This window comes from Cupressus sempervirens, chromosome 5, assembly GCF_028749045.1.
Source record: "Cupressus sempervirens isolate cs-2001-9-10 chromosome 5, ASM2874904v1, whole genome shotgun sequence".
NCBI classification, from domain to species: domain Eukaryota; kingdom Viridiplantae; phylum Streptophyta; class Pinopsida; order Cupressales; family Cupressaceae; genus Cupressus; species Cupressus sempervirens.
Window position 1 is genome coordinate 627,268,337 of NC_143122.1, and position 14,109 is coordinate 627,282,445.

The following is a 14,109-nucleotide window of genomic DNA, read 5'->3' on the forward strand; positions in this document are numbered from 1 at the left end:
ATGTATTTGCTAAGGTGATGGCTTTTCTTCTGATACCCCTCCACATTCTAGAGGAAGGTGTCAGGGACACAATAGTTCCAATAGGCTAAGTGATTCTCGCTCTCAGCCTGCTCGATAGCCCAATTCTCCTTGCCACCGGTCACTATGTGCTTTTCATGCTCCAGTTGGTTGTGATACCTCTCTTGTTCAATCTGGCGCTTGCCCAACACTTACCTAGCCACCAACATCCACTTTTGGTTGGCCAATTGGTGGACCTATCAGTTGGCCTTCTACTAAGGATATCCCTCATCTCTCATTAGCCACTTCACCCCACTGAGATGAAAACGAGGATATTAATGACGTTGCAAATTGCTGGAGACTCCCAAATCCAGAACCCCCTTAGATCAATGGATGGGGAGATTTCAATGACAATTTTGATCCTATGCCGCCCTCTTGTATGCTCTCATGACATGAGAAGTTCCCCTACGACTACCTTGGACCCTTTATTTTTGGTTCTAAGGTTCACTAGGGCTAGGCCCTTTTGATGGTTTTAGTTTGGGGTTAACCTCGGGTTAAGTTGGTTGGGAGTTGATGATTTCTCTTAACCACCTCTTGGACTTATCTGCTATTTTTGTACTCTTTATGTATAGTTAATATAACTTGATAAAAATAGTTAATTAAAAAAATATTATTATTATTAATTTTTAAATTAATACGAAAGATGGTTTTTTAATTACTATTAGAAATTTGAAGATATTATTGTTTTGATTTTTATTTAAATTATAGATATTTTATAATATTATATTTTACATATATTACAATTTCAAGTTTAAAGCTAATTGATTTCTCTACTTAAAATTTATTATATTTATAATTTTTGTATTTTCTAATTAACATAAAAGATAATATGTTATTTGTTATTTAAAAAATTAAAAGCTACTATCATTTCTAATGTTAACTTTTGTATCCTCTTAATTAATACAAAAGTAAATTTTAAATTATTATTTTAGAATTGTGATATTGCTATCAAGATTCAGTTTTAACTTTTTATTACTAAGTGAGTATTACCTAAATGCAATTAGGGCTAAATGTTTCATTCACTCTCATTAGAGATGTCATATTCAAAGAAGATTTTATAATATTTGTATTAGCTCTTTTTTGGAATTACCACAACTACTACTTAGATCCCCATCACTCAAAATGAAATTGTTGGTGATATTGATGCACCTTTTTTCATTATTCATCACAATTTGTTCTTTATCCAGCATACAATGTAAATGTAAGCATCATAATATAGTGTATTTGTATATACGTTTATTATATTAAATAGTTTTGTGAATGAGATATTATAATGAAGTAAAACAAATGTACAAAGCACAACACTTGATGAAGGTTTTGCAAATGGGATGCATGTAGAGAGGGTTTTAACCACGAACAAAACTATGTGATTAAGCAAATCACATGTACAAAAGCACAATACCCCAATTTAACCAAAAAAAAAATTTAAAAATTACCTATAAAGATTAGGAGCAAAATATTGTTAATATAATTCTAATGCACTTTATTATTGCTCTTGCTACTCAATAGCTATTGTTGTGACAAGTACACCGCTAGTGGTTTAGGGATTTGTGTTCGATAAGAAACTTGAATTTTGAGTCATGTCTTACCCTATATTTGGAAAAATTAAAACTTGAGATAGCAAAATTTTGAAACATATGCACACAACTATGACATAAGAAGGTGGTGTCAAGTGTTCTAGTTATTTAATTGAGAGAAATGATGAATCACTACTATTCAAATATGGGCCAATTTTCTATTTCATTCTTATGATATGATTTTTTGTGAATTACAATTTATGAAAAATGAGTTAATGTTATATATATATTTTTATGATAGATGATTTGTTGTGAATCACTATTTATGAAATATAGGTCTATACAATTTGACTTTATAATTGAATTCTAATACAAATATCCCAATTTAATTTGTTGTGAAAAATGTCTCTTATTTATTTGAAAAAAAATCTACCAGCTCATATCCAAGGAAAAGGAAAACGGATGTTTCAATTTTCGAAATGGAAATCCCATCTTTCCCTATTTGGAAAGTTTAATCTGGCTGCCTGTGAATGAAAAAGAACAGCAGCAACTCCCACCGAGGAATCAGACCCCTAAATCTAGAAACCTGTTTTTAACTCTGAAGAAATTACTTTTGAATTGTTTTTCAATAAAACAAAATTTGTAGCACCAAATTCCCTGTTTGGAATTCAGACTACATAATACAATCATAATCTGCAATTTGAATAGTCTGAATCCTTATGAAAAAAGCTGCTTAAATCAGAAGATCAAAACAAAACATGGATGAATTATTATTAATCCGTACATTAAAGAATTCCCACTACAATATCTTCCACCTGGAAGGCGCATGGCACAAAAACTGGAAAAACAGGAATAATGAATGCTTACTATATTATTACAACTATAAATCAATGATCTGTATGCTCGCCATTGATGGTGAAAGCGGGCTTTCGTCACCATTCGTTGTTCAAAATAAGCCTTTAAGCAAATAACAACAATTTCAACTTGGTATTTTGCAAGTCCAATCTATAAATAAATTTCTTTCTCATGCAGCGATCCTTAGTCTTCCTGAAATTCTCCCTGCAAGCCAACTTATAATCTGGCAGCAATCATCACTGAGAAGGACTGTTAGGGTGCAATTTGGAGCAAAAGACTTCCCTCCACATATGTTCTTATCATTTCAGGACTGCCATTAAGTGCCAATAATAAAAATCATACTCCACCAACTCACAAACAAACTGTAACAGATTTCAAGATTGTCAATAAAACAGGCTAGATATTTTTTTAATTTTTTAATTTTAATCGAGGGTTGTGTCTCTGCTATCTGTCCAGCAGCCCATTTTGGGGTGAGCGGGGCGAATCTAGTTTCCGTTGGGGCACACGCACATATCCATAACACACATGTACCATTCAGACCTGGGGTGGTCTCGAACCCAAGACTATGAGGATAACCTACGACCTCAAGCTCAACTACACCAGATGGGCTGGGCTATTCGCCCTAGGCTAGATATTTTTCAAAACACCAGGTCTCAGGTCACTAGAAGAGGCTTGACCCCGCAAATCACTATCCTTCCTGAGGATCTTCTCCTCGAAATTGGGAATTTTTCCATAGATATTTCTGTAGACAATCCTTGTTCTATAGACAAGTATCAAGCTAAGGACTGTTGCAAGAACACACACCCCTGTCATGATGACAAAGGTGAGGGAAAAACATGATGGACCATGACAATCCAAAGACTTGTTCTCATTAAGAGGCCCACCTGAGATACCAAAATCTGTGGCATTCAAAGTGGAGAAATTTGACTTCCTGTGCTGTTTCTCTGCTTCCCTGTCATAGAGAGTACCAGCTATGAGACCTGAAAAGATGAAAGTTCCTGCTGGATTGGCCATGATGAAAAAGTTGTAAAATGTACCAAAATTCCTCAAACCAAAGATTTCAGAAGCAGTTGCTGGAATAATAGCCCAATGTGCACCATAGCCCATGCCGACAAGTAATGTCCCTATATATAATGATCCTGACCACCCTACTGCAAAAAGCATGTGGCCAATTGCCATGATGATCTGTGCTGCTGCCATTGTTACTGGCCGAGGGTACGCATAATCCCTGTGAAAATGTCATAAATAGTAAGAACTACTTCCTCATCTTAAAGCACAAGTCATTAAAAAAACCATTTAATGTAATCCATACTGATATAGGCCACAATATGTTGATATAAATGTTAATTCGTTGAAAGCTATGCATCAAGGAAATGTGATCTGCCAAGTTCTTTGCTAAACAATTATAGGGGAAGAGACCTAGTAGCCGTTAGGGGGTCCAATGACCATAATGGAGTAGATGTCATAGATACCTTTCAATACCTGATCACACATGTACTAATAGTTCATCATTTTTTACAACTTTTTAGCTTTATTGGTTGGTGATTGACCTGTTTGTGCACTACTATTGGGACATTTCATAACATTGTTCAGTTGTCTTTCTCGGCTGAGACTGTGTACAATTTTTTAACCATCAATGTTCGGAGCATACTCCATGATCCATCATCAGGATGAGAGAATGTAAGAAAGCAAAATCTTGGATCATGGAGTATGATCTGAAACATTGATGGTTAAACATTTGCACACAATCTCAGCCCAGAAATATAGCTGAACAATTCATAGATTGTGGAAATCTTCTATCGTCAACATTTCATAATGACTACTGGGACATTTTACCACAAGTACTGGTGCTTTTGGTATTTTTTGATGAGCGACTATTGAAGGATGAACATAACCAGTATCAGTGAGTGTTTCAAACTGGAATTTTTTGATCACTTTACACTCCACAGCCTCTATAGAGAGATCCATAAATGCCCAAGCACAAAAAACTTAGCTTTAAGCTCTTGAGTCACCTACAGAGGTACACCAAAAAAATTGGCATAACTCGACTTAAAGTTTAGAAGATCTAGATGCACAAAGTTAGTCTGGACAGGTACTAGGTCTCTTCCCCTATATAGTATGATAATAAAAACAATAAGATCCACAAAGATTTGAATGAGGACAAGCGCGCAGAATCAAACTCATTAACTTCCTAGTTGCATATATGGGTTCTTGAAAACCGTACAGAAAAATCTAATCAGAAACTGCAGCTGCAAGTATAGCACTCTAGAAAATTGATGGGAAAACACTTCAAAATTCGCCCCTAGTTTTCACTTGAAAAATGAAAGCGCAAAACAAAAAGGAAGAAATATGAAGCAGCTACAAATATGTGGAGATTGTTTGAACCTTACCTTGCAACAACTTCAGAAATATACCCACCACCAACACGCCCAAGAAAATTCCAAATGCTTATCATTGATACATATATATGAGAGTTCTGGTAGCCCAATGACTGGCTAATCTGTCCAAGATTATCAATCACGGTTAAACCTGATGCTGCTCCAAAAAAGAGAGAAAAAAACATGAGCCAAAAATCAGCTTTAACTATAGCCTGCATCAAAGTGAAGTCTTCCCCTCTCCGAGGTCCCTTTCTTCTTTTGATCCTTACAGCTCCTTCCGCGGCAGCATGCAACAAACGCGCCTGCAATTGGGCTATTCTTTTCTGTCTCTCCCGTTCTGGCAGAAGATCAATTTCCTTAGGCTTCTCATCTTCAATCTCACTCATTAGTACTTCATTCCAATTCACACTCGAATCCTGTCTCTGATATCCTCCTTGACCATTGTTGGATTGCTTTGATCCATCGGACTCCGGATTCCTGCTATTAATCAAGAGCGATTCTTCCAAACTACTCCTTTTAATGGTAGGATCAAGATCTGTAGAGGTATAGTTACTCTTACATGCTGAAATAAGGGGTAGAGCCAAAGGCAAAATCAAGATTAACAGCAAGACAAGTGTGAATATCAAATTGACACCGCGTTCAATCTCAACAAAATCTTGCACAAGCATCACTCCTAGCAAATATCCTGCCAGTAATAGACAAACACCATATAGAAAATTGAAATTGCAATGATCTGAAGGATCGGTTTCCTTGCAGCCTCCAACGGGTCTTAAAATAAACATCAGAGCAATGGCAATCATGGAAGGTCCGACAGCAACCATGAGGATAAAGGCTGCGTGATTCGGTGCAAACAAGGAAGCATAATACTGCGTAAGTATTGCCCCACATAGGCCTGTAAAACCTTTGAGAATCCCTACAACGGGGCCTCTGCTCTTAGGAAAGTTTTTCACGCATGAAACCAGAGCAATAGTATTGAAATAAGTCTCGCCATTCGTTCCTATGCCTATCAGGAGGCACACCTACATCATATAACATTCACCAAATCAAAAAGCCTTTACCCTAAATAGAGAAACAGCCGTTAAAAACTTTAAAAACTCGCAAAATGCATAGAACTCTCGATTGGCCATGGTTATACTATGAATCCGAGGCTTGAAGTAAGATCATAGGCAATTTATGTAATTCAAGACTCATGTGAAGATAACAAGAATGAATAGTTAAAAAAGGAATTGCTTCCTCTGGAAAATGGGTACATCACTTTGACGGTTTGATCTTCAATACCATAAATCAATAAATTCTCAATCACATTTGGCGGGAGGATTCAATCTATTGATGGGAATAATCTACATTTAGGTTTAGCGATCAACTGATAGGAAGACAGAGATCGCAAGATCGATTGCCTGATGGCCTGTAGGATTTCAATCTATCCATAAATGAACCCTCCTTTGCAATACTTTGAACACATAAATGCCCTCTGCAAATGGATAAGTACCCAAAGCACCTTGTGCGCTGCCAATAAAACTTTAAGTCCATTTCTTGCTATTGATTACTCATATAATCAAGTTCCCGCTGAAATAGAGAGCCAAGAGAATTACCGTAACAGAACACTCAGTGCACCTTGGGAAGCTGAGGGCATTTGTTGCTTTGAATGCAATGGATTCAACCAAAACTATAGGGCCACTGGGCGATCACTCCATATGGTACTCGACCAAAGGGAGAGGAGGTTAAATAAATGCCAAACTAATATTGGATTCAGTGACGACCATGGATTGTGAAAAGAACAACCTAAGCTTTCAGCAAGAACATCAAATCCCGATGGCGTGATTAAGCAGGACACCAAACAAAACTAAAGGGAAAAGATGCATAAATGATAAAACACTGTTTAAGAGATCAAGAGATCACTCCATATGGTGCTCGACCAAAGAGAGAGGAGGTTAAATGGATACCAAACTAGTATTTGGATTCAGTGACGACCATGTATTGTTGCAATGGATTCAACCAAAACTTTAGGGCCACTGGGCGATCACTCCATATGGTACTCGGCCAAAGGAAGAGAAGGTTAAATGGATTCCAAACTAATATTTGGATTCAGCGACGACCATGGATTGAGAAAAGAGCAATCTAAGCTTTCAGAAAGAACACCAAATCCTGATTAAGCAGGACAGCCAAACAAAACTAAAGCGAAAAGATGCATTAAACAATGTTTCAGAGATCAAGAAATTGAACTTACCATCCAGAATGGAATTTGGGGAACCTTGTGGCAAACAAGCAGCCACAACCACCCATACCCAACAATGTTAAACAACGCACCCCACAGCATAATAGCCCAACTAGGCAAAAGCTCGGAGAAATACCCTCCAATTAGTCCAATGGCATCTCCAATGTCTTTAGCCACTCCCAGTGCATTGATCTGCTTCTGATTATACTTTAATGAGCTCTTGATGACAGGTGATAAGCTTCCAAACACATATCCGATTCCTGCCCATGATTGCATCCATATGGCTGCAACCAACACAAGCCATCTGCTCTTGTACAATCTTCTCAGATACCCAAATTCCATATTTCGTTTCCAAAGTATTCAAAACCGAACCCTGCGCTATATAACAGAATCAGTTAATATTCTTAGACCATTTGGATACCAGTTGAGGCAGACTGAATCCACTCAGAACTAACCAAAACTACCAAAAGTGAAAAGCAATCAGAGTACTTTAAATTCTTCGGTTTCTTTCTTCCTTCATCGTGAAGTCGGTATTTTCACACATTTACCGTTGCTATTCCCATGCGTGAGTTGGGCAGGTTCCCTAATTTGACCTGGAATGTGAATACGGGCCTTTTTAAAACGCACGTTCTTAGTACATGAACGACTGAGATTCATTCCTGTACCAGCAAGGCTACTTGAAGAAACTGCAAACCAATTGGATACTTGATGTTATTTTAGTGAACTGTGCAAAACAAGTGGGGGATTTTCCTTTTATATGTCTGTGCTGATGTCTTAGGTGAAGTGTCAAGGTACTACTTGACACTTTTTTGGGTTAACGAATGAGATATATGTATTCTATTAAATTTGTTATGATATGATATAGTGGTATTCTTTACATCATACTTCTAAAGGGCACTGGCTAATTTTGAATTTCAATCCTTCTCTTATGCCACCTGATAATGAATGCTCCCAACTGTTCAGGTGTCTACAACCTGACCTCATCAATTGTAATCAAAGAGCATACCATCAACTCAAACAATTGTACAACTTAGCCTCATTCTTGTATGTGAATGTGTGGAGTAAATCTATGAAGTAATCTTGCCCAGCAAGAGTATGAACTATATGATTGAAGATATTAAAAAATAGTCTTGTCTGCTAGTTAAAACAAATAAGATGATTTATATTTAGAATCTAGGTTGATATGAAACTTTTGCATTAATTTATATGGACAATAAGAAGTGTTATTTTATTTTATATGTATATCTTGAGGTCAAGTGTCAAGGATTGAGGGGAGCACAAGCTCATGCTGATACATCATTGATTAGTTCAGCATTGCGAGGAGTGTGAATTTATGTTAATACTTTTTTCGGTTAGAGTCAAGGACTGAAGGGATATCTATTATGCCAAAATCATTAAGGCAAGATATCAATATGATATTCATACATCATTGGTTAAGAGTTAAACACTGAAAGGAGTATGAGCTTATGCCAGTACTTCTTTGTCTGGTAGACAAGGACTGAAGTGTATCCGTGCCGGCAAAGTCATCAAGTCGCGATCTCAATTACATTCCTTATATCATACCTCTACAAGTTTTGATTTAGGAGAACAGTATGATTAAGGAACAAACCATTATCCTATCAATCATATTCAATCAATTGAACGACAATCCCTAACTGAATTAAATGTGATGAATAAATAAATCATTTAAGACAACCAATTTCCACAAACCATACTCATGCTTGTATACTTTTGAGATGGATTGTGTATCACTTTTTTCAACAATGACATTTCCGATTATACTCCATGACCCAACATCTGAATACGAGAGCTCAAAGATGGACATGTTCAATTTTACATCCTCCAGAATCATGAAATATGATTGATCCCAAAAATATACTAACATAAATAAATATTTTGAAACAAAACCCAACCTAAAACAATTTACTAACTTTAGATCTTAGCAAAGAGTATAATAAAAAAAACATAGCATCGATCATGTCCAAGTAATTGAACTGCAGTCATAAATAGCTAAATCATTCCAAACAAAACCCAACCTTTCAAAGATTAATATTCTCTGCCTCCCATACTGAAACACTGGGTTAACATTGAAGTAATGCCACTGACTTTTCAGCCCACAAGTTTACCTATGGCAGCTTTTTTCTACAGTAAAAACGTTAGCATGACGTTGCAGAAACATGAGGCTATATCTTCTCAGGTGGACACTGTGGGACAAGGACAGGAAACATGGATTCGGACCCACATTGCTGCTTCATCATTTTTTTTTCTGCTTTGGATTCTCTTTCTGTGACATACTTCGATTTCAACATCTCTCTCGAAATCACACACTAGCTTCTCAATTTGTGTTTCAGATGCACCAAATGGCTGCTATTCCCAATGGTCAGATTAGCCTTATCAAACAAAAATCTAAATTTAATTAGAAATTTCTATATTATTATAAAAAATGTAAGGTTGAGATAGTAATAAGATAAATTTGACAATACCAACCATTGATCAGATAAGCCTTATCATCCAAACTTATTTAGTTTTCTATACTAATATAAAAGATATAAAAGATGAAGTTGAGATTGTATTGAAGATAAATTTGACGATATCTTTTAGCTGAAGAGATTCAACATTGAATTCTTGCTTCCAAATCAGACAATGAAAACAAATTTGCTTCCATGTCAGACAATGAGAACAATTTTGTGAATTAAAAATCTTCTAATAGAAATTCTGAACAAATTAGACGTCTTTTGTAGCTAACCATTACAACAATAACATGACTAAATATTGTTTGTCTTGGTGCTTATAAATGGTGTTTATTAGACCAGTTTCCTGTAGCAATCAATATTGATCGCATTGATTGGATCAAGATAGTCACTTGCATCCATTCAAATTTGGCATTTTGCCAATGGATTGGAAAGTCAATAATAGAACAGGAAAGAGAGCTTTCACCAATTTCTCTTTGGGCTTAAAATAAAATATCTGTGATAAGTTACGTAGAAGCTCAAACATCTCAGGTGCTTATTTTATTTATTTTTCTTTCACAGAAACGTGATCAGCTATCTGATTGGGGGGGTATCAGTATAATGTCATATACCTCTGATATGACAAGTATAAAATTAAAGAAATAAAGAAGAAATATAATATAAAGTATGACAGGGATGTGGTCATCTGATTTTGAGCATCAGGATAGTGAGATATATCTTTTTTTTGGTTATAAAATCTGATAATCTAAGGTACAATTAAAGAATATAGAGAAGAGATGAGTTAAAAGGAAAATAAAAATAGTTTGTATAGGAGAAATTTATAGCTTACATATGTTATAAAATGTAGTTGTTAGATGAAGAGGAGATGAGATTAAATGAGATATTTTTATACAAATATATAATGGTAATTACTTCATGTCTATAAAATATGAAGAAAGTAAAATTTACAGGATAGAGAGGAAAATATTTTTGGAGGAGAAAAAATAGTATAATTTTTACTTTCCTATCGAACATTCTACTGATGAGATTCTATCATCATTGCTATTATTTTTATATTCATGACAAACACCTAGTGACATAAAGAGAAAATAGGACATGAGAGGAGAAACAAGCATATACAAAATTATATCTTATTTCGACATGATAATAATGAGATTCTTTCATCATTACAATTAACTTTGTATTAATTATACATGTGGGGCAAGATGAAGAGAAGAAAGGACTTGAGAGGAAACAAAATCATTTGGACTTTTATATCTTATTTGACCATTCTAATAGTGTTATTCAATCATCATTACTATTGATTTTATATATGATATGTGTGGTGTTGGAAGTAAGAATTAGTTAAATCACGCTAATGGAGATAGCTAAAACCAACTATTGAATTTGCATTTTTGGTTATGAATTAAAAATCCAAAATAAAGTAGGTAAGAATGCTTCCATCAATTTTTTGTTCTAAACAAAATATTTTGATTAAAGTGTAGGACATTTTTTACACTCCATTTTCATTTATTTTTCATACTATACCTTATCCTAGGTTTCCCCTTCCCCTTGACTTTGTATTTGTTTTGATGCCTTCATATTGATAATTGATATAAGATAACTCAACTAACAACATATTTTTATGCTTCCATTGAGCTCCATTATTTCACCATATTTGTTCCTAGCCCTCTAGTTAGGATCCAATCTAAGAGATATTTTAATGACAATGTTTCATAGCTACATGCTCTAGTCCATTCCTTGCAATATTGATGACCAAATTTCCTTTTGATATTAATCAACTAAAAAAACTAAGGTGATGACCCTTATAGAACCTATTGGCTCCTAAATTAACAAATTTTCAATAACCCAATGATGAGAACATAATACATCTAGAGGCAACTAATTCCCATCTACAACATACCCATTCAGACATCGAGGCCAACTATAAGGCTATACTCCTCCTTTAGGCTCTGTAAGACGTAGGCAGGTGAACCTCAAATTCTTCATAGGGTACTTGTTTCAAAGCATACAACTAAATCTTATAAAGCAAATAAGACCCTTAATCTTCTACTACTTGTGCAAATAATCATGGACATGAAATAGCTAGTAACATGACCTATGAACTTGACAAGCTAAGTGAGGGTAAATCCTTGTTGCTCTTCAACATAAAAGGGAAAAGGCTTTGATTAATGATGTTGATTATTAGAAAATCTAAGGTATGAACAACAATAAACATACAATCTCCAAGTTGATCAGTCCCTTATCCATTGGGCATTAAATAAGTCAAAACATACATTTGAATAACCAAGATATACTTATATACCCATATATCAAATCTATCCATTCACCTTGCAAACAAACATCTATCTTCAAAATGAAACTCATACTAATCAAATCCTCCTATGATCCCTGCAATTCTGTCAATGCATATCAAGCAATTTACTTAAGTCCTTGACCCAACAACAAAATACACAATGGCATACAACTTCAAAGCCAAGCTGCAACTAGACAATATGCACCTTTTACATATATCACAAAAAACTACAAACCCATAAAGAGGAGACAAGGTTCAGATTGAAACTTTCAACAAAGTTGTGTATTCATTTCCTAGAAATCAATACATCAAATGTATGCAAAAATTCAAAAAGTACACAACAAATGACTGCATTATCTAAATGATTAATAGAAATTACAATATTGTTCATAATAGAGAAAAATGTTGAAGATGGTGGTAACACAATAATAAAATTGGAACCATCCTTATGGTATCACATGCATAAAGATTGGAACCAACATGTGGTATCACAATTGTGAAAGAAATTTCAACCAAACTAGAACCATCCTTGTGGTATCACAATAGTGAAAAATATCTAAGAACTTGAACCCCTTCCTCCACATTCTAGAAATCCTTATATAGAGAAGGATTGCAACAAGTTTTAGATGGGAGGACTCCTCTCAAAATTCTACAAATATAAAGGTATTTCTATACTATTACATTACAAACATCCTATGCATTCAAACAAAATTTGGGAAAGTAGTTGTGAAGCTGGCAACAGGTAATTATTGCAAGTGTCTTCAACTTAATTCTGTCCGTCTTCAACTACCCTTAACCATGTAAATCTCTAACTACTTTATGATAGCAAAGTCTTGATATTTGCAACTGCTTTCAAAATAATTATTTATTTCTTGATGGTCATTCAATGAATCTGATTTTCTTTTCTATCATACTCTACTTGAAAAATTTGATCACCATCAAAACTGTGCAAATTGAGCATCAACTCATCCCTTTGTTCGGTGCTGACCTATGCCTTGTTCTGTTGATGCAGTTTAATATTGAAACCCCTTGTATTCTTTTAAGCTTGGAAATTGGCCTTTATGATCTCACGATCATAACCATATCATAACATTGGGCTTTGTCTTTTCCATCCTTAGGATCTTACGATCACAGTAAGAAAACCCTTTTGTCATAGCTTCAGAAGCCTTTATTTTTGCTCTTATGATCATATAATGACATTGCTTTGTGACATTGAAAAACTCATGATCCGCTCCTTCAATCTTATGATCTAGCATAGCATCATAATCTTGCATTTTTCCTTCTTCAATTTCATGATTGTCATCCCAGAGCATGCCATGCAGTGTCATCTAATTTGCTAGATCCGCCACCTTGCTATTGCTTTCCACATGTCATCTTATTGCACCATCAAGGCCTTTACCCTTGACTACTCTTTAACCCGATTGACCCATGCATCTAACCCCTTTTTGCGTCATCACAGTCTTTGACCACAGGTTAAGTGCTACGATCATTCAAAATAAGCTTTCACACTCTCAAAGTTGATTCTCTTGATCTTGTGTTAGATGGTGTGGCCATATGACCAATGATTTACTGGCCCTCTTCGCATTGTCGAAGTAGTTGGCCTTAACCGTGAGGTCACCCTTGTGATGTTGTGACTCCTCATATTTTCCATAATTGTGCCTTCGCCTCAGTTTATCTCTTTTTTTCATCATTGGCTATGACAATGTGAAAAGATTTATCCTTAACTCTTCGATGTAGTCCAGGGCTTAACATTTCTCTTTGTTTATAGCTTTGCAACTTCAAATGTTAACTACAACTTTGACCTTGTGATAGTGCGATCTCAAGCTTTCACAAGTTTGCCACTATAAACTTGAGTCAATCACAAACTTATGTGATGTTGCGATGATCTAAAACTTAACTATCTAATTACTTAATCACTCTATCACAACTTAATTTTTCATTCCATTCCAAAATCCTGTGACATTGTGATGAGTATTTCTTTTGAATGTTAGATACTTTTCATGGCTTTATAACTTATAATCTCAGCTTCTAGCTTACTCATGCGATGTTGTGATCAACTCTTAACTTGACTTTCTCCTTCATGATTTTTGCTTTGTAACCTGAAGATCTGAGTTAACATTTAACCCTACGATAGTGTGACTACAAGCTTTCATTGCATCGATACCTTGACCCTTGGTTTTCCTTAACCACCTCCAAGCATGTAATAACCTTAAAAGATAACCGCTGCTATCTTTCACACCTTTGCGACTTAGGCTTTAGGGTTTATCTAACTACCAGCGATGTTGTGATTAACAGCTTACCGCCTCTTTGCAAGTATACC

General features: G+C 35.2%; 1 protein-coding gene across 1 annotated transcript; it reads right to left on the minus strand.

The window, feature by feature from the left end:
- Positions 1 to 2,320: 2,320 nt before the first annotated feature.
- On the minus strand, positions 2,321 to 7,750 carry LOC149557462 (protein NUCLEAR FUSION DEFECTIVE 4-like). The gene is made up of 3 exons (XM_089832120.1): positions 7,035 to 7,750; positions 4,820 to 5,826; positions 2,321 to 3,657 (listed from the first exon to the last, which is right to left on the minus strand). The coding sequence occupies exons 1-3, from the start codon at positions 7,362 to 7,364 to the stop codon at positions 3,057 to 3,059; spliced, it is 1,938 nt and encodes a 645-aa protein (XP_089688246.1). The 5' UTR covers positions 7,365 to 7,750; the 3' UTR covers positions 2,321 to 3,056.
- Positions 7,751 to 14,109: the final 6,359 nt, after the last annotated feature.

Bases quoted from the DNA above. Each gene is read 5' to 3' on its own strand.
- LOC149557462 (XM_089832120.1), bottom strand. From the start codon at position 7,364: ATGGAATTTGGGTATCTGAGAAGATTGTACAAGAGCAGATGGCTTGTG. The intron at 5,827-7,034 runs GTAAGTTCAATT...TATATGATGTAG, and splicing joins CCCAAATTCCATTCTGGATG to GTGTGCCTCCTGATAGGCAT. The intron at 3,658-4,819 runs GTAAGGTTCAAA...ACATTTTCACAG, and splicing joins ATTTCTGAAGTTGTTGCAAG to GGATTATGCGTACCCTCGGC.